Source organism: Ranitomeya variabilis, chromosome 6 (assembly GCF_051348905.1).
Source record: "Ranitomeya variabilis isolate aRanVar5 chromosome 6, aRanVar5.hap1, whole genome shotgun sequence".
NCBI lineage: Eukaryota > Metazoa > Chordata > Amphibia > Anura > Dendrobatidae > Ranitomeya > Ranitomeya variabilis.
The window spans coordinates 470,173,466-470,195,425 of record NC_135237.1 but is presented as its reverse complement, the minus strand read 5'-3'; the positions used below and the strand labels follow the sequence as shown (position 1 = coordinate 470,195,425).

General features: G+C 42.0%; 1 protein-coding gene across 3 annotated transcripts in view; it reads left to right on the top strand.

Moving 5' to 3' along the window:
* The window catches only part of MYBL1 (MYB proto-oncogene like 1), a 58,527-nt gene that overhangs the window by 28,875 nt on the left and 7,692 nt on the right, over window positions 1-21,960 (top strand). For all 3 annotated transcript variants that reach the window (XM_077270596.1, XM_077270595.1, XM_077270594.1), the window contains 7 exons: window positions 238-468; window positions 2,360-2,704; window positions 3,674-3,819; window positions 4,770-4,881; window positions 15,605-15,721; window positions 15,805-15,906; window positions 18,815-18,967. In XM_077270596.1, coding sequence (XP_077126711.1) covers window positions 238-468; window positions 2,360-2,704; window positions 3,674-3,819; window positions 4,770-4,881; window positions 15,605-15,721; window positions 15,805-15,906; window positions 18,815-18,967 — 1,206 coding nt within the window. The remainder of the gene's footprint in view (window positions 1-237; window positions 469-2,359; window positions 2,705-3,673; window positions 3,820-4,769; window positions 4,882-15,604; window positions 15,722-15,804; window positions 15,907-18,814; window positions 18,968-21,960) is intronic.

The window sequence follows — 21,960 nt, the reverse complement described above, 5'->3', positions numbered from 1 at the left end:
GATATGTCTACAATGTTATTTATCAGGGTGGTCCAGGTTGGGTGGACCCATGTCCTATACAGACTTGGTTGGTATTGTGGTCTTTATGGCCATCTTTGTGTTCCTTTTTAAATACGGTTACACTTTTGTTTTTGACTTGTCTTGTCATTTGTTACTTAATAAAATATTTTAAGTTGATCACTGTAGACATATCTTTTCTCTTGTCCTGTTTTCATCTTCACTCATCTATGTCATCAGACTGGGAGTTTGTCAAGTTGGTCTGAAACTATTATTGTGGATGACAGTATGTCTAACACCATGGCCAGTTTAGAGGAGCACACCAGTGAAGTCTACGGTATGGATGACTCCAAGAACATGATGGACCAGAGCACATCCCCAAGGAATAAAATGGTCATGGAAACCAGTTCTGTTATACCCTCTCTAGACCCCATCCCAGAATATGGTGAACCATTTGATGACCTTGAAATTGTGAGTACAAGAATGAAGGGAATGTATCATCTGAAAATTACCTATTGTTTAAATCAGGTTTTTGTGTTAAAGTACTTTTTTTTTTTTTTTTTTTTTTTTTTACCAACAACTTTTTTCCTTTTATCACAATCTATTAAACATTTAAAATAAAAACTTGCAGTTTTCACACTGACCACTGGGTTTTTTAGACTTTAACTTCCTGTTGTTTCAGTAAGCACACATACATGGGCAAAAGTGCAAACCCCGACGCTATTTTTTGTATTCACGCATCTAATGTGCGTGTGCACAGATCATTGTGAAGTAGGGGGAGCAGGGTCAGCTGTGACATCAACTATTGTGATTGGTGGATCCTGAGTTATCAGCTGAGTATGGAGGTCATACCTGTCAGTGTAATCCTGTCTGTAATGATAATGAACCTGCTGAAAATCCTTCCTATAAGCATAGGTAGTATGACTCCCATCATGGCGGAGCCCTTTTTCGTTTTTGCGTTTTCGTTTTTCACTCCCCTCCTTCCCATAGCCATAACTTTTTTTATTTTTCCGTCAATATGGCTACGTGAGGGCTTATTTTTTGCGGGATGAGTTGTACTTTTGAACGACAGCATTGGTTTTGCCATGTCTTGTACTAGAAAACGGGAAAAAAAATTCCAAGTTTGGTGAAATTGCAAAGAAAGTGCAATCCTTCACTGGTTTGTTTGGTTTTTTTGCTAGGTTCACTAAATGCTAAAACTGACCTGTCATTATGATTCTCCAGGTCATTACAAGTTCATAGACACCAAACATGTCTAGGTTATTTTTTTATCTAAGTGGTGAAAAAAAAATTCAGAATTTTCCTAAAAAAAAAAAAAAAAAAAAATTGTGCAATTTTCCGATACCCGTAGCGTCTCCATTTTTCGGGATCTCGGATCGGATGAAGGCTTATTTTTTGCGCGCTGAGCTGACGTTTTTAATGATACCATTTTAGTGCAGATACGTTCTTTTGATCGCCCGTTATTGAATTTTAATGCAATGTTGCAGCGACCAAAAAAACGTAATTCTGGTGTTCCGAATTTTTTTCTCACTACGCCGTTTAGTGATCAGGTTAATCCTTTTTCTTCATTGATAGATCGGGCGATTCTGAACGCGGTGATACCAAATATGTGTAGGTTTGATTTTTTTTTTTTTATTGTTTATTTTGTATGGGGCGAAAGGGGGGTGATTTAAACTTTCATATATTTTTTTTAATTTTTTTTCATGTTTTTTAAAACTTTTTTTTTTTACTTTTGCCATGCTTCAATAGCCTCCATGGGAGGCTAGAAGCTGGCACAACTCGATCAGATCGCTCGTATGTAGCTGAATTCCTGCATTGCTCTGAGCATCGACCACAGGGTGGCGCTCATAACAATCTGGCATCAACAACCATAGAGGTCTCAAGGAGACTTCTGGTTGTCATGCCGACACATCGCTGACCCCTGATCACTTGACGGGGGTCAGCGATGCGTGCATTTCCGGCCCGATGGCCAGAAGCGCTAGTTAAATGCCGCTGTCAGCGTTTGACAGCGGCATTTAACTGGTTAATAGTGGCGGGTGGATCGCAGTTCCACTCGCCGCTATTGCACGCACATGTCAGCTGTACAAAATAGCTGACATGTCCCGGCTTTGATGTGGGCTCAGCGCCGGAGCCCACATCAAAGGGGGAGACACGACAAGAGCAGTACTAGTACGACGCATGTCGTAAAGGGGTTAAAGAGCCCCAGTGGCTGATGAAAATAATTGCAAAATTTCTAATTTTGCAAGTCAAGTTAAATTAGCTGATTTCCCACTTGGAAATTTTGACTGCCTTTTACGCTTTTATGAGAATATTGGTCTGGTCCATATACGTGGATAAATATACCACATATTTGTCCACATAGGAGCTTCCGTCGTGGAACGATGTCACAGGTTTTGATGCTTCCATCGAGATCACGCCGGCTAAGCTGAACCCAATAAAGATAATTTCGGTTCAGCAAGAAGGTTCCCGCGACTGTTCATTAAGCTGCAGTTTGGAGCTGTATGACATGGATTCTGCTAATGTGGAACATAAAGTACCTTGTGTTTCACCCATTATATCGAAGTTTAACACGCCTCCAGTGATCCTAAGGAAGAAAACACTACGCCCCAGGCCTTCTCCTTGCTTTAGAGGGAGTGAAATGTACGATTCGAACGATGGTGTGCTGAAAAGTACCCCGGTCAAGGCACTTCCCTTCTCGCCATCACAGGTTGGTACAAGAAGGTATCACTTTTATTTTGTGCCATTATTTACCTTGTCCTGATCATGTCCATTTTGTATGTATAGTGAAGTCCGTATTCTCCCAGGTCTGCAAACCTTTTATTGAAATTTCATGCATAATTACGCTCCATATTTTTATTGCGGTGGAACTAGTGGCCAAAGCTTTAAGTGGTCTGCAGAGTATTACATTTATGAAATCAGAGTAAAAAATAGCGGCACTTGTTTGATCACACATCACATACGAAACAAAAATCAGTTGCGGATTTTGACGCAGATTTTCTTCAAGGTGCGCATGCAGAACATGCTGATGTTGGTGTTGATTTCACCCAACGCGTAGAAAAGAGTGAAGTCCATCTGCAGGAGGAATGGTCAGACTGCTAAAAATCCACAATGTGCAGAAGCGATTTGCTGCTGTTGTAATTCACTGCTGATTTTCCGTCTGCAAATCTGAAAAGAAAATCTGTAGCAAATTTGTAGTCTGTGAACAACCCCCTATATGTAACCAATCATGTAAGAAGCTGGTGGACATTTTGGAGCCAATTTTACATATGTGCAGCACATTCCTTTGGCATGACCTCAGTTAGTAAAGAATATCTGGGATCTGATTTTTTACCATTTGCAATTTCCCCGTCAGGTTTGTTTTTTTTAACCTATGATGCACACACGAGTCACTGGCTGGTAATCCTACCATCACGTTGCCTCCACTTTCTATGCAGCCACTTTAAGGGAATATAAGCGGAATCCAACTATAAGATCTTGCCAGGAACTAGTCGGCTATGTAACATCAAGGAACTATTGGCAGAAAAGACGTTATGACTATTGGACGGGAGATTTCCTCCCCTGCACATTTAGCTTCATGATTGTTGTGCCACTTATGTCGGAGTTAGCAGAGAAGGATAACAATGCATCCGATTATATATTTTATTTTTTAAAATGTATTACTTGTTTTTTTTTCTAGTTTCTCAATATCTCTGCTGGAAATGTTCAAGAATATTTCAGTTTTGAAAATCCAGCTTTCACTTCCACGCCAATATGTGGACAGAAGATGCTCACAACTCCCCTGCGGAAGCAGACAACCCCTAAAAAGGGAAAGGAGAATATCGGGCAAGTAGATAAGGAGCTCCCGAGCATGTCAGCGATGTTTTTTATTTTTCATATTTATACTTGACAAGGATATTGGGTATTCTATATGTACATGTCATAACTGGCATTAAAGAGGTTTGTCACCAGGTCATATGTTGCTGGTGTTTGATATTTGTTTATTCCTTCTGCTCCCCTTAGGTTTCTGTTATTTAGGCTTCTTTCACCTTGATAATTTTACCAGTAAGCAGCCATTTGACAGGCAGACAGCACAGGAAATACCGGAGTTGCCAGTTATATTGATTGACAGTCAATGACCCCGATTCATTCAGACTGGCACGCCACTTGATGAATTTGGGGCATCAGTGTGGTTCACCCCGCTCCAAGTGTTACTCCAGGGGTAACGTTTCTGGAGTAAGAAGCGCCGCCACTTTTGAAGACTTCTACAAGTCGGCGGAGCCACACCAGACTCTTCCCCAGCTCCGCCCCTTTGGCAGAGCTGCCTGAAACTGGAGAAACACTTGCAAAATATTTGTGCATCTTCGCATTACGCACAATTTTATGACTTTTCAAAGTTGTTTATGCCCTTTTTTTCAGGCGTAAGCACTGATATAGTATTTTCTGTGCTGGGTGGGATCAATGAGGTCAATTTGTTAAGTACAAGTTTGGCTTTAGCAGCGGCCCAGTAAGGTCAGTGGGACTTATCTGGTGATGGTTGTATTCAAGTAGGTAACAATTACTGGAAAATATGGTGCTCCATGTACTTACCAAATTGCTGAATTTTTTTTTTGCCCACAGTTTAACTTTAAAATGAGTTACTATATGATTACTTGTGTTCTGTTGGTTTTGTTATGTCCTACGTGAAGAATATATCATCATGAAGGAGTGTGTACATGTGTCATTCTTTCATTGTGAGTCTTCTGATCAGGACCTGTTAATTTATTTATTTTTTATCAACACATTTGTTTCTTCAGATTTCGCACCCCCACAATAAAGAAGTCCTTGCTACGATCCCCTAGAACACCAACCCCTTTTAAAAATGCTCTTGCTGCACAGGAGAAAAAGTATGGACCATTGAAAGTTGTGGTACGTATGGAGAGTTTGTATTAGGGCTTGTTTCCACTTGCGAGAAACACGTCCATGTCTCGCATGTAAAAACCAAGCTGTGGCGCCGGCACTCCAGAGCGGGGCGTGCGGTCGCATAGGAGCACATGGAGCTGCACGCTCCGCTCCCAAGTGCCGGCGCCACAGCTTGGTTTTCACATGCGAGACATGGACGTGTTTCCCGCAAGTGGAAACAAGCCCTTATGCTTACATTCATTTATACAGCCAGGAGCCCAACTGTAGATTGTAGCAAGGTGACAGGGTACAGACTGCGCTTTTTTGCTTCGTTTTTTTTTGGAGGGGAGGGGGGAGCAAACGGTCTTTCATGTGTAATGCCTCCGATGGCATTGTCATCAGTCAGAATAAAGACTGGATACAAAGTGTTTGGCCAGATTATTATTATTTATTTATTTATTTATTTATTTATTTATTTATTTATATAGCTCCATTGATTCCATGGTGCTGTACATGAGAGGGTTACATACAAATTACAGATTTCACTTACAGTAAGCAAACTAACAATCACAGACTGATACAGAGGGGCGTGGACCCTGCCTTTGCGGGCTTACATTCTACAGGATAGTCATCCCAATGATTGCAAAGGATACAATAATAATGGGGTTAAGTCACAAGAATGATGGTAGGGTATGTAAGAGATACAGTGGGTGCGGAAAGTATTCAGACCCCTTTAAAATGTTCAATCTTTGTTTCATTGCAGCCAATTGGTAAATTCCAAAAAGTTCCTTTTTTTCTCATTAATGTACACTCTGCACCCCATCTTGACTGAAAAAGATAGAAGTGTAGAAATTTTTTGCAAATTTATTACAAAAAGAAAAACTGAAATATCACATGGTCATAAGTATTCAGACCCTTGCTCAGTATTGAGTAGAAGCACCCTTTGGAGCTAGTACAGCCATGAGTCTTCTCGGGAATGATGCAACAAGTTTTTCACACCTGGATATGGGGATCCTCTGCCATTCTTCCTTGCAGATCCTCTCCAGTTCCGTCAGGTTGGATGGTGAACGTTGGTGGACAGCCATTTTCAGGTCTCTCCAGAGATGCCCAATTGGGTTTAGGTCAGGGCTCTGGCTGTGCTAGTCAGGAATGGTCACAGAGTTGTCCTGAAGTCACTTCTTTGTTATTTTAGCTGTGTGCTTAGGGTCATTGTCTTGTTGGAAGGTGAACCTTCGGCCAAGTCTGAGGTCCAGAGCACTCTGGAAGGCATTTTCATCCAGAATATCTCTGTACTTGGCCGCATTCATGTTTCCTTCAATGGCAACCACTCGTCCTGTCCCTGCAGGTGAAAAACACCCCTATAGCATGATGCTGCCACCATGTTTCACTGTTGGGATTGTATTGGGCAGGTGATGAGCAATGCCTGGCTTTCTCCACACATACCACTTGGAATTATCACCAAAAATGTCTATCTTCGTCTCATCAGACCAGAGAATCTTATTTCTCATAGTCTGTGAGTCCTTCATGTGTTTTTTTTAGCAAACTCTATGCGGGCTTTCATATGTCTTGCACTGAGAAGAGGCTTCCGTCTGGCAACTCTTCCATAAAAGCCCAACTGGTGAAGGGCTGCAGTGATAGTTGACTTTGTAGAACTTTCTACCATCTCCCAACTGCATCTCTGGAGCTCAGCCACAGTGATCTCGGGGTTCTTTTTTACCTCTCTCACCATGTCTCTTCTCCCACGATTGCTGTTTGGCTGGACGGACAGGTCTAGGAAGACTTCTAGTGGTCCCAAACTTCTTCCATTTAAGGATTATGGAGGCCACTGTGCTCTTAGGAACCTTGAGTACTGCAGAAACTCTGTTGTAGCCTTGGCCAGATCTATGCCTTGCCACAATTCTGTCTCTGAGCTCCTTGGCCAGTTCCTTTGACCTCATGATTCTCATTTGGTCTGACATGCACTGTGAGGTCTTATATAGACAGGTGTGCGCCTTTCCAAATCAAGTCCTATCCATTTAATTAAACACAGCTGGACTCCAATGAGGACCACAAGGAAATGGACAGCATGTGACTTAAATATGAGTGTCTGAGCAAAGGGTCTGAATACTTATGACCATATGATATTTTAGTTGTTCTTTTTTAATAAATATGCAAAAATTTCTACATTTCTGTTTTTTGTTCAGTCAAGATGGTGTGCAGAGTGTACATTAATGAGAAAAAAAATGAACTTTTTTGAATTTACCAAATGGCTGCAATGAAACAAAGAGTGAAAAATTTAAAGGGGTCTGAATACTTTCCATACCCACTGTATACAGTTGAAACCAGTAGTTTGCGTACACTATATAAAAAGACACATGTGCATGTTTTTCTCAATATATGACATGAAATCAGAATAAACCTTTCCAGTTTTAGGTCAATTAGGATTACCATAATTATTAATATTTGCCCGAATAATGAGAGAGAGAAAGTGAATGTTTTAAGGCATTTTTATTTCTTACTGCACAAACACAAAAGTCTCCCCTTCCCCATTGACCTGTTTAGCTATTAATTCAGCTTCATCAGGGGTACAGGGACATTTGTTCTTAAGCTTCTGTATCCCTGAGGAAGCTGGATTAGTAGAAAAGTATGTCAATGAGGGGTTGCAGGTGGCTTGTGTTAGGTTGTATCAATTGTGGTGACTGCCCCTTGCACAAACCACCATAATATCCACTGCAGCAATAGGAGAGTTGACAAGTAATGCTCTCTAGTAGACAGAAATATTGAAAAATCCACACACTAGGAACTTAGTCCACTAGTTGTAATTTAGTACTTGGTTAGTGTTTGGTAAATTGCATCATTCATTTTAAATAATACCTAATACAAGTAATGCTTTAATAATGCTAATGAATACGGTGGGGAAAAGGGAAAAAAAATGTTCTGCCCATTTGGAAAATTGTGTATGGTAATTGTAAGGCTAAGTGCACACGTTGCAGAATTGCCGCGGAAATTTCCACGTCAATTCTGCAACTCCTGCCGTATATTGCATGTAGAATTGGCATGCATATTCCTAGCGTTTTGCAAGCGTAATTGGCTTGCAAAATGCTAGCGTTTTACAAGCGATCTGTAGCATCGCTTGGAAAACTGATTGACAGGTTGGTCACGCTTGTCAAACATAGTGTTTGACAAGTGTGACCAACTTTTTACAATTGATGCTGCCTATGCAGCATCACTAGTAAAAAGATCTAATGTTAAAAATAATTAAAAAAAAAAAATGGTTATACTCACCTTCTGATGGCCCCGGATCTCCTCAGCAATGCACGCGGCGGCTTCCGTTCCTATAGATGCTTTGTGTTCAGGATCTGCAATGACGTCGCGGTCAAGTGACCGCAACATCATCTCAGGTCCTTCACACAAAGCATCCATGGGAACGGAAGCGGCCGCGTGCATCGCTGGGAGGCGGGAAGACTCCGGGGGCCATCAGAAGGTGAGTATATGACTATTTTTTATTTTAATTCTTTTTTTTTTTTTTTTTTTTTTGTTTCAATAATTTTTTATTTAGAAAACAAAAATTTCACAATAATCTCCCAACGTGGGAGTGCACAAAATACAAAAATTTGCATTATTATCAACACTAACATTGTAAAGTATGGGGGTAGTATTAATATTGAATAATGAAAGACAAGACAAAGACAAGACAGAAACAAAAGGGAATAAGATCATGACCAAATACTGTGTAAGACCACTCTACCATTATTACAATAACAATATTCTCACATATCAGCAAGTATTAATCGGTAATCAATATTATCCAGATCAGGATTCCCACTCCTTCGAGGATAGTAATAAAAAGTAATATCTCAGGGAGACAGAGTGAGAGCCGACTGCATTTGACCATCCGGATTTAGTTCAAGCCATGGTGACCAGATTTGGAAAAAGGAATTCCAGCTATCAGTTCTCGTCGCTTGAATACGTTCGTATAACATGATAGTGTTCATTCTATCTTTGACAAGAGAAATTGAAAGTATAGGTGATCTCCATTTTGACGCTATATGTATTTTGGTTGCCATTCCCAATAACACCACCAGTCTGTGCATTTTTTTAGATAACCCCTGCGGTTTTAATCCCAGAAGGAGGGTCAATGGGTTCATTAATGTCTCTTTTCCAATCATCCTATCCAGTAGAAGCTTCACCTCCCGCCATAGATCAGTAACCACCGGGCAGGACCACCATATGTGACTCATGTCTCCTGGTGCGTCACAACCTCTAAAGCATTTGTCAGAGACCAGTGGATATATAGTATGCAGTCTCGTAGGGACCAGGTATGTCCTATGTAAGACTCTAAGGGAAGACTCGACCAAAGACACCTGATGGGAGCCTCTAGACAAGGCATCACAACAGCTCAGCCACTCCTTCAGCGAGATATCAAATCCCAGATCCTCCTCCCATTGACGCATAAATTTAAGCTTTTTCTCCTCTTGTAAACTAGCAAAGGAAGAATACAAAAAAGAAATTACCCCCCCACCCAGAGGATCATTCACACATTTCTGTTCAAACCCTGTGATTTTAATAGGTGATCCACGCGGTATAGTCCTTCTGACAAAATCAAAGACTTGGTTAATACGGAAAATTTCTCGCGCTGGCGGATCGTACTTTTGAATAAACTCTTGTTTGGACAGGACTATGTTAAACGGGGAGCAGAGATGTCTTATCGTAGTTATTCCCCTGAGTATCCACCAGGAGAATGGTTGTGGATCAAGACCCGGAGGGAAGGCAGGGTTACAAAATAGTGAGTTTAGTGGCGTATTCCTGGTTTGCAATTCATTCTTGAACCTCTCCTTCCTCCAAAGGAGTAAAGACTGAGCTGCAAAAGGTGAAATATTAGTGATATGTTTAGGGAGTTTAGCTTCTGACCACATCAGGCCCATCAGGGAGTAGGGTTTTAATTGAAAAGACTCCAGTTGTACCCATCTAGGTTTGTCAACTATGGAACATACTCTAGGTAGATGGGCAATTTGGGCCGCTTTAAAATAATTTATAAAGTTAGGTAAGGAGAATCCTCCCTTCTTCCGATGAATAAACATGACCTGTTGCTTGATCCGGGGTTTTTTCCCCTGCCATATAAATTTGGACACCATAGAGTGTATATCTCGTAATATTCTCGAGGGGATTTGAATGGGGAGGGAGCGAAACAAATATAGAAACCTCGGGAGGGAGACCATTTTTATAGCGCTTATTCTACCTAACCATGAAAGTGTCAGTGACGACCATCTAGTCAAGTCTCGTTGGAAATTCCTTATAAGAGGGGCGTAGTTCCATTTATACAGGGTGGATCTGTCAGACGTCAAGTTAATCCCCAGGTAGGTTAGAAAGTGTTCTTTTTTCTCAAACCCAAACTGTGACACTAAATATGCTTGATCTTTTAAAGACATGTTCAGGAAAAGGGCCTCTGATTTGTCTATGTTTATTTTAAGCCCCGATACCGACTCAAAATCACGAAGCAATGAGAATAAATTTGGAAGGGTGGAATGAGGGTTAGAAAGGGTTAGGAGCAGATCGTCAGCGAATAAACTGACTTTGTACTGATCGCCCAGATCCGTAGGCCCTAAGATGTTAGGGTTTTCCCTTATAGCCTCAGCGAGGGGCTCCATAACCAAAGCAAACAGAGCTGGCGAAAGAGGACAGCCCTGTCTAGTTCCTCTCATTATATTTATTGGGGTGGGCTTTAATGACGGGAGCTTAAGGTACGCAGTCGGTTGATCATAAAGTAAAGTTAGGCAATTGACTAATTTGCGGGGAAGACCGAACAGTGATAATATCTCAAAGAGGTATGGCCATGACACAGAGTCAAAAGCCTTTTCAATGTCTAAGGCTAAAAGCATAGCAGGTCGCTGGTTATTTGCTGCCGAATGTATAATATTTAAATTACGCCTTATATTATCAGGTCCCTGTCTCCGTGGTATAAAGCCTACTTGGTCTCTATGTACCAGTGAGGGGAGTACTTTGTTTATTCTATCTGTAATAATAGATGTGAATATCTTTAAGTCTACATTAAGTAGCGAGATTGGTCTGTAATTTTTAGTTAATAGGTGATCTTTTTTGGGCTTGGGAATAACTGCTACATGTGCTATGTAGAATTCTGGAGGCATTTGTTTACCATTTAATAGTGCATTACAGAACTTTGTAATGTGTGGAATGAGGGTTTCTTTGAATTTTTTATAGTATGGGGCTGTAAGGCCGTCAGGCCCAGGAGCTTTATCAGACTTTAGTTTTTGAAGTGTTAACTCCACGTCTTCATCTGTTATCTCAGCTTGTAATGACTGGGAGGAGGAGTCATTTAGCTTGGGGAGAGTCAGACTCTGCAGGAAAGTTTGTAGAGAATGCGGGGGAGGGGTCCTAGGTGAAGAGTATAAATTTTGATAAAAGTTATGGAACTCAGTATAAATATCCTCAGGGTGAGCAGAGATAGTTCCGTCGCTTTTTCTAATCGAGTGGATAGTGTTTAAAGTTTCTTTTTGCCGTAGTTGACGCGCTAATAATTTGCTTGGCTTATTTGCCATTCTATAAAAAGAGGCTTTTGTCCATGCTAGGGCCCGCTCCGTTCTGTGAGTAAGGACAGCGTTTAACTGAAGTTTAACATCTTGTATCTGTTTAATTAGGTACCTTGAGGAGGATTGTTGATTTGCTTGTTCAAGATTAAGTAATTTGTTTTCTAGTTTAATTTGTAACTCAGATCTATTTTTTTTCTTAGTTGCTGCCAACTTAATTATAGTGCCCGTGATAAATTTTTTATGTGCTAACCAAACAATCCCCGGTGATGTCTCTTCGTTCACGTTCGTTTGAAAATATAGCTTAAGATCCTTACTGATGGACGCTACTATGTCTGGGTCTGTCAGAAGAGAGTTATTTAGTCGCCATCTGAACAGTTTAGATGCGTTTGCAGTAAATTTAAAAACTGTAAAGACTGCATCATGATCCGACCAAGAGGACGGAACATGACGGGAGAACTGAACCCCCAGCAGTGTGTTTGCTGTGGTTAAATGTAAATCTATTCTCGAGTAAGTTTTATGTACTGCAGACATAAAAGTGTATCCCTTTGTGGAGCTATTCATCTCCCTCCAAACATCGACTAGTCGATGCTCACCCATCAGTCTAATTATTTTTTGCCTGTCTCTTCTAGATATGTCTGTCCGTTTTACTGCAGTGCAATCTAGAGCAGGATTCAAAGTGAGGTTAAAATCCCCACACCAGATCAGATGTTGATAAGATACTGTCGATATCTTTGATAATATTAATCTAAATACCAGCATCTGAGTTGTAGCGGGCATATAACTGTTAACTATGCAGAGGCTTTGACCTTGTAATTTGCCATGTATGATGATAAATCTTCCCTCCGGGTCTTCGACAGTGCCCTCTATCTGAAATGGTAGACTATTTTTAAGTAATATGGCCACGCCCCTAGTCTTCCGCTCCCAAGTCGCGAGATAAAAACGAGAGTAGTTGGAGTCAAGATATTTAGGGCTGGAGGTTTTTGAGAAATGGGTCTCCTGTAAGCATAGAATGTCCGGTTTGTGTTTGTGATAGTCTAGAAATGCCTTTTTGCGTTTCATGGGTGAATTGAACCCATGTACATTATGGGACAATACTCTGCACATAGGTGCAAGAATTATTACCGCTAATGGCCCGCCAGTGGTTTTTGTCCGATTTCATCAATTTGTCATAAGATCGCATTAAAGATAAGTAGAGCAGTAGGTCATTTTCACATCTGTTAAGAGACATAAGGGAAAAAACAACACAAAGGGAGACAAAAACATTAGACAAAGAACAATTAGACATTTGGGTTAAATACCCTTTGTAGGCAGTGTTCCGGGATCCCATAATAAAAGAACCCCCAGAAGTCGGCCTGGACGGGCAACATGTACCAAGGCCCAACAGCCTAACCCTTGCTAATTAAAAAAAAAAAAAAAAAAAAAATTTATAAGTGAGTGGAAAACATGCTACTCATAGGTTATAACCAACTGTAAAATGTAACTTCAAAACGCCGCTGGTTGACTTTACCAGAAGCCATCCAGGGCAGTCATTTATATAATTACAGTGCAAAAATAAAGGCTCAACAGATTCGGTCATAAAGGAGTTCACCGTATGGTCTCAGGAGCAAGTCAGGTAACCCGCGCATTCTGGCTCCTGGTCCTAGGGGCCTGTATCCATTCTCTCTGCGGGCGTGATCTACGCTTCGGTTGAGGAGGAATGGGGTCCAAGACTTGTATTTCTGCGCGTTCTAGTGCTGTTATTCCTTCTTCCAAAGACCGGCATATAAACGATTCGCCTTTATGAGTAAATAATAAAGCAAACGGGAACCCCCATCTGTACTTAATATCCAGTGCCTGGAGTGCTGCTGTGACTGGTTTAAGTGCCCTTCTCCTCGCAAGCGTAGAGGGTGATAAATCAGCAAAAAGTCGCACTGAATTAGGTAACCCGGGTAGGGATGACATTTCTCTGGTTGCTGAGAGAATTAGGTCTCTGGATTCTTCATAATGCATTTTAAGCACAACATCCCTAGGGAATTCAGTCGTCCTAGGTCTGCCCAGGGCTCTATGAATCCTTGTTATGTGTAGCAGCGCAGGGTCTACATCAGGGAGTAATGCTTTAAACAGTGCCATAGCAGTGTCTTTAAGGGCTATGATAGACTCCGGGAGGCCTCTAATACGTATATTGCCTCTGCGAGACCTGTTCTCAAAGTCTTCACACTTTAGCTCCAGGTCTGTTATGCGCTCAGTGTGTACCTTAATGTTCTCCTGATCCTCCTCCAGGGCTCCTATTGTCTCCTCCATCTTGTCCTCTAGGCTGGAGGTACGCTGTATGATTTCCTGGATTTGTGCTGTGACGTTATGCATTGCTGATTTCAGCTCAGAGCGGAATGTTTCCTGCAGTGTCTTTATTAGGGTTGCCGTGGGGACTACTGTCTCCCCTGCTGTGCTGGTGTCCTCCATTTCAGCGTCGCTGCTTGCCGCTGTGAGGGAGGCTGAGGAATGTGCTGCTGCGGCGGCCATCTTGCCCACGCCGCTGTGTAACAGGAGCTCTTCTATTGTGCGGCTTGCCGCTTGTCCTGCACCTCCTTTCCTTGGCATAATCGTTCCAGCGGTGTCCTGTGGTGAGTCCCCGCTATTTCTATATCTTTTCGCTATGTTTCCAGCGCTGTGTGGGGTTATACTGGCCCGTTGGGATGCGGAGCTCAGCCGGTCATGTCCGTCCCAGCCAAGACCCGCGCATGCGCCCCATTCTTTTTTTTTTTTTTTACCAATTATATGGTGCCCAGTCCGTGGAGGAAAATCTCCTCTCCTCCACCCTGGGTACCAACTGCACATGATCCGCTTACTTCCCGCATGGTGTGCATAGCCCCATGCGGGAAGTAAGCGGATCAATGCATTCCTATGTGTGCGGAATCCCCGCGATTCCGCAAATTTAATGAACATGCTGCGTTTTTTTCTGGAAAGCGTTTCTGCTCAGGAAAACAATGCAGCATGTGCACAAAAAATGCGGATTGCATTCTATTAAATAGAATGCCGCCTCAAACTCAAAAACATTTCCCGGATCCGCGCATTCCTTGACCGTGACACCACAAAAACACTAGTGCATGCCCTTATCATCTCCCGCCTCGACTACTGCAACCTCCTACTCTCTGGACTCCCCTCTAGCACTCTGGCACCACTCCAATCCATCCTACACTCCGCTGCTCGACTAATCTACCTGTCTCCCCGCTATTCCCCAGCCTCTCCCCTATGCCAAGCCCTTCACTGGCTTCCTATTGCCCAGAGGCTCCAGTTCAAAACCCTCTCAATGACCTACAAAGCCATCCACAACCTATCTCCTCCATACATCTGTGACATGATCTCCCGGTACCTACCAACACGCAACCTCCGATCCTCTCAAGACCTCCTTCTCTACTCCCCTCTCATCTCTTCTTCCCACAACCGCATCCAAGACTTCTCCCGTGCTTCCCCCATACTCTGGAACTCTCTACCCCAGCACATCAGACTCTCGCCTACCATAGAAACTTTCAAAAAGAACCTGAAGACTCACCTCTTCCGACAAGCCTACAGCCTGCAGTGATCCTGAACCTACTGAACCGCCGCACAACCAGCTCTGCCCTCTCCTAGTGTATCATCACCCATCCCCTGCAGATTGTGAGCCCTCGCGGGCAGGGTCCTCCCTCCTTATGTACCCGTGTGCCTTGTTTTTTTTTTTTTTGCTCATGTCTAATGTATTTGTCTATATTTGCCCCGTATTTCACATGTACAGCGCCATGGAATAAATGGCGCTATAAAAATGAATAATAATAATAATAATAAATAGGATGCTTAATGTGAGCGTTTGTTCGCGGTTTTATAGTGTTTTTATAGCGAAAAAAAGCGACGTGTTCACACAGCCTAATGCTTTAGTTCTTCTGTGATGCTGCTGTAGGGAAATGGCGGGACACACTGTTGTCTGGTTATATATATATATATATATATATATATATATATATATATATATATATATATATATACAGGGAAATTTAAAGAAAAAAAGGATTATTCAAAACTAACAAGATATGCAATATAGAGAATCAAGTATGTAATCGGATTAAGGCTTTTGATGACTTAGGATGTTGCAGCTGTCCTTATGCGCTACATCTGTATAGGCAAAAGGATAGTTTTGTGAACATGTTTGCTTCATTTATCTATATGACCATGTCATAGTGTATGTAAATTAAACTAGGTTTGGATAATTTCAGGCACAGCCTCTTGCATACCTTGAAGAAGATATACGTGAGGTACTAAAACAAGAAACTGGGAAGGATATATTCCTTAAAGAGGAAGATGATGAGCCTGGTTATAGGGCACAAAAACAGGTAAAATATAATTTTTCTGTTTTTAATTTACTGTCCTAAATATTACCAAAAAGATTACTAACACCCATCATTATTATATCTAGCGTTCTGCTGTTAAAAAGGTCCGAAAGTCACTGATTCTTGATGCTTGGGACAAGGATGAGTTGGGTGCTCAGCTATTAGCTGATGACACTTCTGACTTGCAGGTATGTAATGATTGATCTGGGATCTCATTTCTTGTTCTAATCAACTGGTTACTGTAGGGAAGAATTAAATCTTCCGTTCTCTATACAGTGGCATTGAAAAGTTTGTGCACCCCTGGTTAAAATTACTGTTATTATAAAACCTTCAGCTTGCGCCTTTTGAGGTAGTCTATTGTGGATTTTTAGGTGTGTTTAGGATCATTATTCATTTGTAGAAGCCATCCTGTTTCAACTTCAGCTTTTTTTACAGATGGTATTATGTTTACATGACGAATTTGTTGAAATTTCATTGAATCCATTCTTTTTTCTATCCGTGAGATGTTCCCCGTGCCGTTGACGACAACACAACCTCAAAGCATGATTGTTCCGCCTGCATTCTTAATGGTTGGCGAGTTGTTTTTTTGCTGAAATTTTGTGCCCTTATTTCTCTACAGAGTTCTATTTTAACCTCATCGGTTCACAGGACTTTTTTCCAAAATGCATTGGACTTGTTTAGATGTTCTTTTGCATACTTTCAATTTTATGATAAAGACGCAGGAGAGGTTTTCTTCTGATGACTCTTCCAGAAAGGCCATATCTGTGCAGGTGCTTCTGAGCAGTAGAACAATGTACCACAACTCCAGAATCTGCTAAATATTTCTGAAAGGTTTTTTGCAGTCAAGCTGGGGTTTTGATATGCACCTCTAGCAATCTTACGAGCAGGTATCACTTAAGATCTGGAAGACCAAGCAAAATTTATCTTGATCTCCACTGTTCGTGTTAACTGCCATTTCTTAATTACATTTTGAACTGAGGAAAGGGCAACTGGAAAACGCTTTTCTGTCTTCTTGTAGCCTTCTGCTCCTATGTAGGCCTCCACCATTATCATTTTCAGAGTACTAGACAGCTGCTTAGAAGAACCAATGGCTGCTGTTTTTTGGTACAAGGTTAGAGGAGGCTGGGTTTTTATAAACTGGGAAATTTGCATCATCATTACTGCAAGGAGTTTGTAAGCTCTCCCTGTGTTTGCGTGGGTTTCCTCAGGGTACTTCGGTTTCCTCCCCCATTCCAAAGACATACTGATAGGGAATTTAGATTGTGAGCCCCATCAGGGACAGCGATGATAATGTGTGCAAACTGTAAATCGCTGCGGAATATGTTAGCGCTATAAAAAAATAAAGATTATTATTATCATCATCTGGCCTTTCCTAACTATGATGGTGAACAAGTCATAACCCGAATAGGCTAATTAAGGTATGAAGCCTTGGTCAAATTTATCTGAGCACATAAATCTCTAAGGGTGCCCAAACTTTTGTATAGGCCCATTTTCCTTTTGTGTAATTTTTAAAATGTAAAAGATGGAAATATACTAATTTTGCCTAAAATACAAAGGAAATGTGTCATTTTTAACTTTAGGCCTTTTAGAGATTATTTCATCGTCCACTTGCTTAACTGTTCACTATAACAGTAATTTTGACCAGGGGTGCACAAACTTTTACCTACCAATGAAGGTCAGTGCTGCCCCATACAGTGCTTAGCCCGGAATCATGCAAACTGTAATGAAAATATGTTCTTAAATGTGAAAGTTTTGCTGCCTTCATTCCTCCAATTTTCAGGAAATGGTTATTTTGGCACTAAGACCCCGATTCATCATATTCGGGGTCTTTTTAATTCACTTCTCCTGTTTTGTCAAAAGATATTTGCTGACATTTTTCACACCTAATTCTTTAAAATGGTGCACCCAATTCATAAATTTGGCATATAGTCAAAAGTGGTCTTTTCTTATTCTGTACGAAAAGTTACACATTTCAAGAAATTATGCAAAAATTGTGCCAAAATACTGGCTTACTCAAAAATACACCAGGAAGGAGGGTGCGGGAAGCTGGAGTGGGGTTGCTGCAGAGTTTGCGACTTTTTTTGAAAAGTCGCAATTGATAAATCGAGTGAAAACATATGGAATCATTAAACCCTGCCCACACAACGGAAAACAAAATAAATAAATAAAACAGGTTTGCACATATAAAATGGACTTAAAGGTAATCTGTCAGTAGGAGCGCCCACCCAAGTCCTCTATAAGGGCATGTAGGTAATTGAAAGTTGAATAAAACGATACCTTGATATGTGCAACCTGATCTTTTATTACAAAGAAATCCACATTTTTTTTCTAATATGTAAATGAGCTGTTCAGGACTGTGGGCCTGATCTGAATGAGATTCTGCTTCCAGAGATTATTTTAAATAAAAGGGGGTGTTATCAGAGTGAGACATGTCTGTAATTCAGAACACTGAAATTGAACTGTCGTCTTATTACAAACACATTTTTCGCAGCTCTCTGAGGTCTGCTGATTTGTAATAATATTGCAGCCCTGTCTGCCTGTGAGATGAAAGCTGAGAGGAACCTGCAAATGTGTCAGGTATCATCACACACAGCTCTGCAGTGAGAACAGAACAGAAGAGCAGGGTGCAGCCATTACATATCAAACTGGTAATGACCCCTTCATGTAAAATAAGCTCTGGAGGCAGATTCTCATGCAGATCTGTCTCTGCCCATAGTCTTAAACTGCTCATTTACATATGAGAAAAATATGGATTTCTCTGGAATAAGACATCAGATTGCAGATATCAAGGTATCATTTTTATTCCACTTTCTATGACATACATGCCTGTATAGACGGCTTAGGAGGGACATCCTACTGACCGATTCCTTTTAAGATAAGGCGCAAATACAATAGTGAATTGGATCCAAACAAAAAAGTGCCAAACACTTAACACTAGACAAAGAATAGGCACAAAGACAATGATGAATCGGTTTCTGAAAGTGTCTACAATTAGACGGAAACACTTAAAGTATAGGGCAGATGTCCATATTTCATCAGTTGATGGCACAGGCATGCTCTAATTTATTACGTTACTACGTTTTATTATCTTTAAAGAATGAAAATAAAATTAAGAGTGAAAATAGTCCAGTGGCCGAAAAGGATGACTGGAGATGCAAGTATAGCGATGAAAAGCATAGCCATATGGTACTTTCAAGAAAGAAGCCAACCCCTGACTCCAGAACAATTAAAATGGAAAGATTTGACCAGGTATCTTTACTTTGAGCTCTATAAAGTACTGGCAGTAGCTTTGGTAGATCTTTTATGTTGCCTGTTACATTTGCACTTTTTTGACATTTCAGCATTGAATGCTATAGTTTGAGCATGGCACTTAGTTACAGAAAAAGATGCGCAATGACCAGGGTCAGACTGGGCAACCGGAGAACCGGAGCATTCTCCGGTGGGCCCAGTCCCTGACACCTGCTGGAATACAGGGCCAGCAACTGCCTAGGGCCCCCGATGCTCCAAGGGCCCCCAGCCAGTGGGGTATCGCTAATAGCGGCACACCACGCAGCTGCTATGGGGCCCCCGGTGCCAGCGGAGCAGCAGCGGATGACAGGAAGCCTAAGCCTTTTCCCGCTGCTAAAGTGAAATGAATATATTCACGCTTCCCCACACCCCAATGGGCGTGGAGAGGAGTGAAATCATTTCACTAAAATAGCGGGCAGTGTTTGCCGCATGCTGCAGCTAACACTGCCCGCTATCCGGGTCCGCAGACAAGGGCCCCCACCCCCTCTCAGGGGCCCCCAGCCCACACAACCACTATGGGGCCGTAAGCCAGGGGGACCCGTCGCTAGCGCTGCCCCCAGTGCCCATTAATGGAGTAGAGCGCGTCAGATAACGCTCCCTCTCCCATCATTCCCCTCGCCTCTGACACACAGCGGGTGCGCGATGACGTGACTTCATCGCGTACCTGCTGCGTGCGAGGCCGACTGCAGCGCAGCTCCTGACATCGGAGCAGAGCTGCCGCTGGAATCAGTGTGGCAGCGAGGAGGTGAGTATTGTGTTTTAAATTAAAAAAAAAAATTATATAGATTATATAGTGTGTGTATATATGTGTGTGTATATATGTGTATGTATATGTATGTGTATGTGTGTATATATATATATATATATATATATATATATATATATATATATATATATATTAATATATTATACACAATATATACACTCACCGGCCACTTTATTAGGTACACCATGCTAGTAACGGGTTGGACCCCCTTTTGCCTTCAGAACTGCCTCAATTCTTCGTGGCATAGATTCAACAAGGTGCTGGAAGCATTCCTCAGAGATTTTGGTCCATATTGACATGATGGCATCACACAGTTGCCGCAGATTTGTCGGCTGCACATCCCAAAGATGCTCCATACAAGGCAGGATGGATCCATGCTTTCATGTTGTTTACGCCAAATTCTGACCCTACCATCCGAATGTCGCAGCAGAAATCGAGACTCATCAGACCAAGCAACGTTTTTCCAATCTTCTACTGTCCAATTTCGATGAGCTTGTACAAATTGTAGCCTCAGTTTCCTGTTCTTAGCTGAAAGGAGTGGTACCCGGTGTGGTCTTCTGCTGCTGTAGCCCATCTGCCTTAAAGTTCGACGCACTGTGCGTTCAGAGATGCTCTTAGGCCTACCTTGGTTGTAACGAGTGGCGATTTGAGTCACTGTTGCCTTTCTATCAGCTCGAACCAGTCTGCCCATTCTCCTCTGACCTCTGGCATCAACAAGGCATTTCCGCCCACAGAACTGCCGCTCACTGGATTTTTTTTCTTTTTCGGACCATTCTCTGTAAACCCTAGAGATGGTTGTGCGTGAAAATCCCAGTAGATCAGCAGTTTCTGAAATACTCAGACCAGCCCTTCTGGCACCAACAACCATGCCACGTTCAAAGGCACTCAAATCACCTTTCTTCCCCATACTGATGCTCGGTTTGAACTGCAGGAGATTGTCTTGACCATGTCTACATGCCTAAATGCACTGAGTTGCCGCCATGTGATTGGCTGATTAGAAATTAAGTGTTAACAAGAAGTTGGACAGGTGTACCTAATAAAGTGGCCGGTGAGTGTGTGTGTGTATATATATATATATATCTCTATATAATCAGTAAATTGGGCAGCATTATACCTTTGAGGGGGGGCAGCATTATTCCCTATGGAGGCAGCATTATTCCCCATGAGGAGGGCAACATTATTCCCTATGGGGGCAGCATTATACTCTTTGAGGGGGACAGCAGTATTCCCTATGAGGGGGGCAGCAGTATTCCTTATGAAGGAGGGCAGCATTATACCCTATGAGGTGGACAGCATTATTCCTTATGGGGGAGATACATTATACCCTATCAGGGGGCAGAATTATTCCCTATGGGGGCAGCATTGTTCCCTATGAGGGGGGCAGAATTATACCTTATGAAGGGGCAGCATTATTCCCTATGAGGGGGGCAGCATTATTCCCTATGGGGGGAGATACATTATACCTTATAGAGGGCAACATTATTCCCTATGCGGGCAGCATTATACCCTATGAGGGGGGCAGCATTATTCCCTATGGGGGAGCTACATTATACCCTATGGGGGGAGCTGCATTGTATCCTATGAGGGGGTAGCCTTATTCCCTATACGGAGAGCTGCAATATACCCTATAAGGGGGGCAGCATTATTCCCTATGGGGGAAGCTGCATTATACCCTAGGACGGAGGGCTGCATATTACCCTATGGGGGAGCTGCATTATACCCTATGAGGGGGGCAGCATGATACTCTGAGGGGGCTACATTATATTCTGTGGGGAGCTGCATTATACTATTTGAGTGGGGCTGCATTATATTCTATGGAGGGGCTGCATTATACTCTGGGGGGGCTGTATTATACTATGTGAAGGGGGCTGCATTATACCGTATGAGGGGGCTACATTATATTCTATGGGGAGACTGCATTATACCTTATGAGAGGGTTGCATTATACTCTGAGGCTAGTTACTTTATATACTATGAGGTGGCTGCATTGTACCCTATGAGGGGGCTACTTTTTATTCTATGAGTTGGCTACTTTATATTCTATGAGGGTGGCTACCCCAACCCCTGCTACATAATGAAGACGTGTACTACCTTATATTATACCCTGATATTAGCGTGTTTTTTGGCACAATTGGTGGTCTTGTATTTATTTCTATGTACAGTGGCATGTAAAAGTTTGGGCACCCCT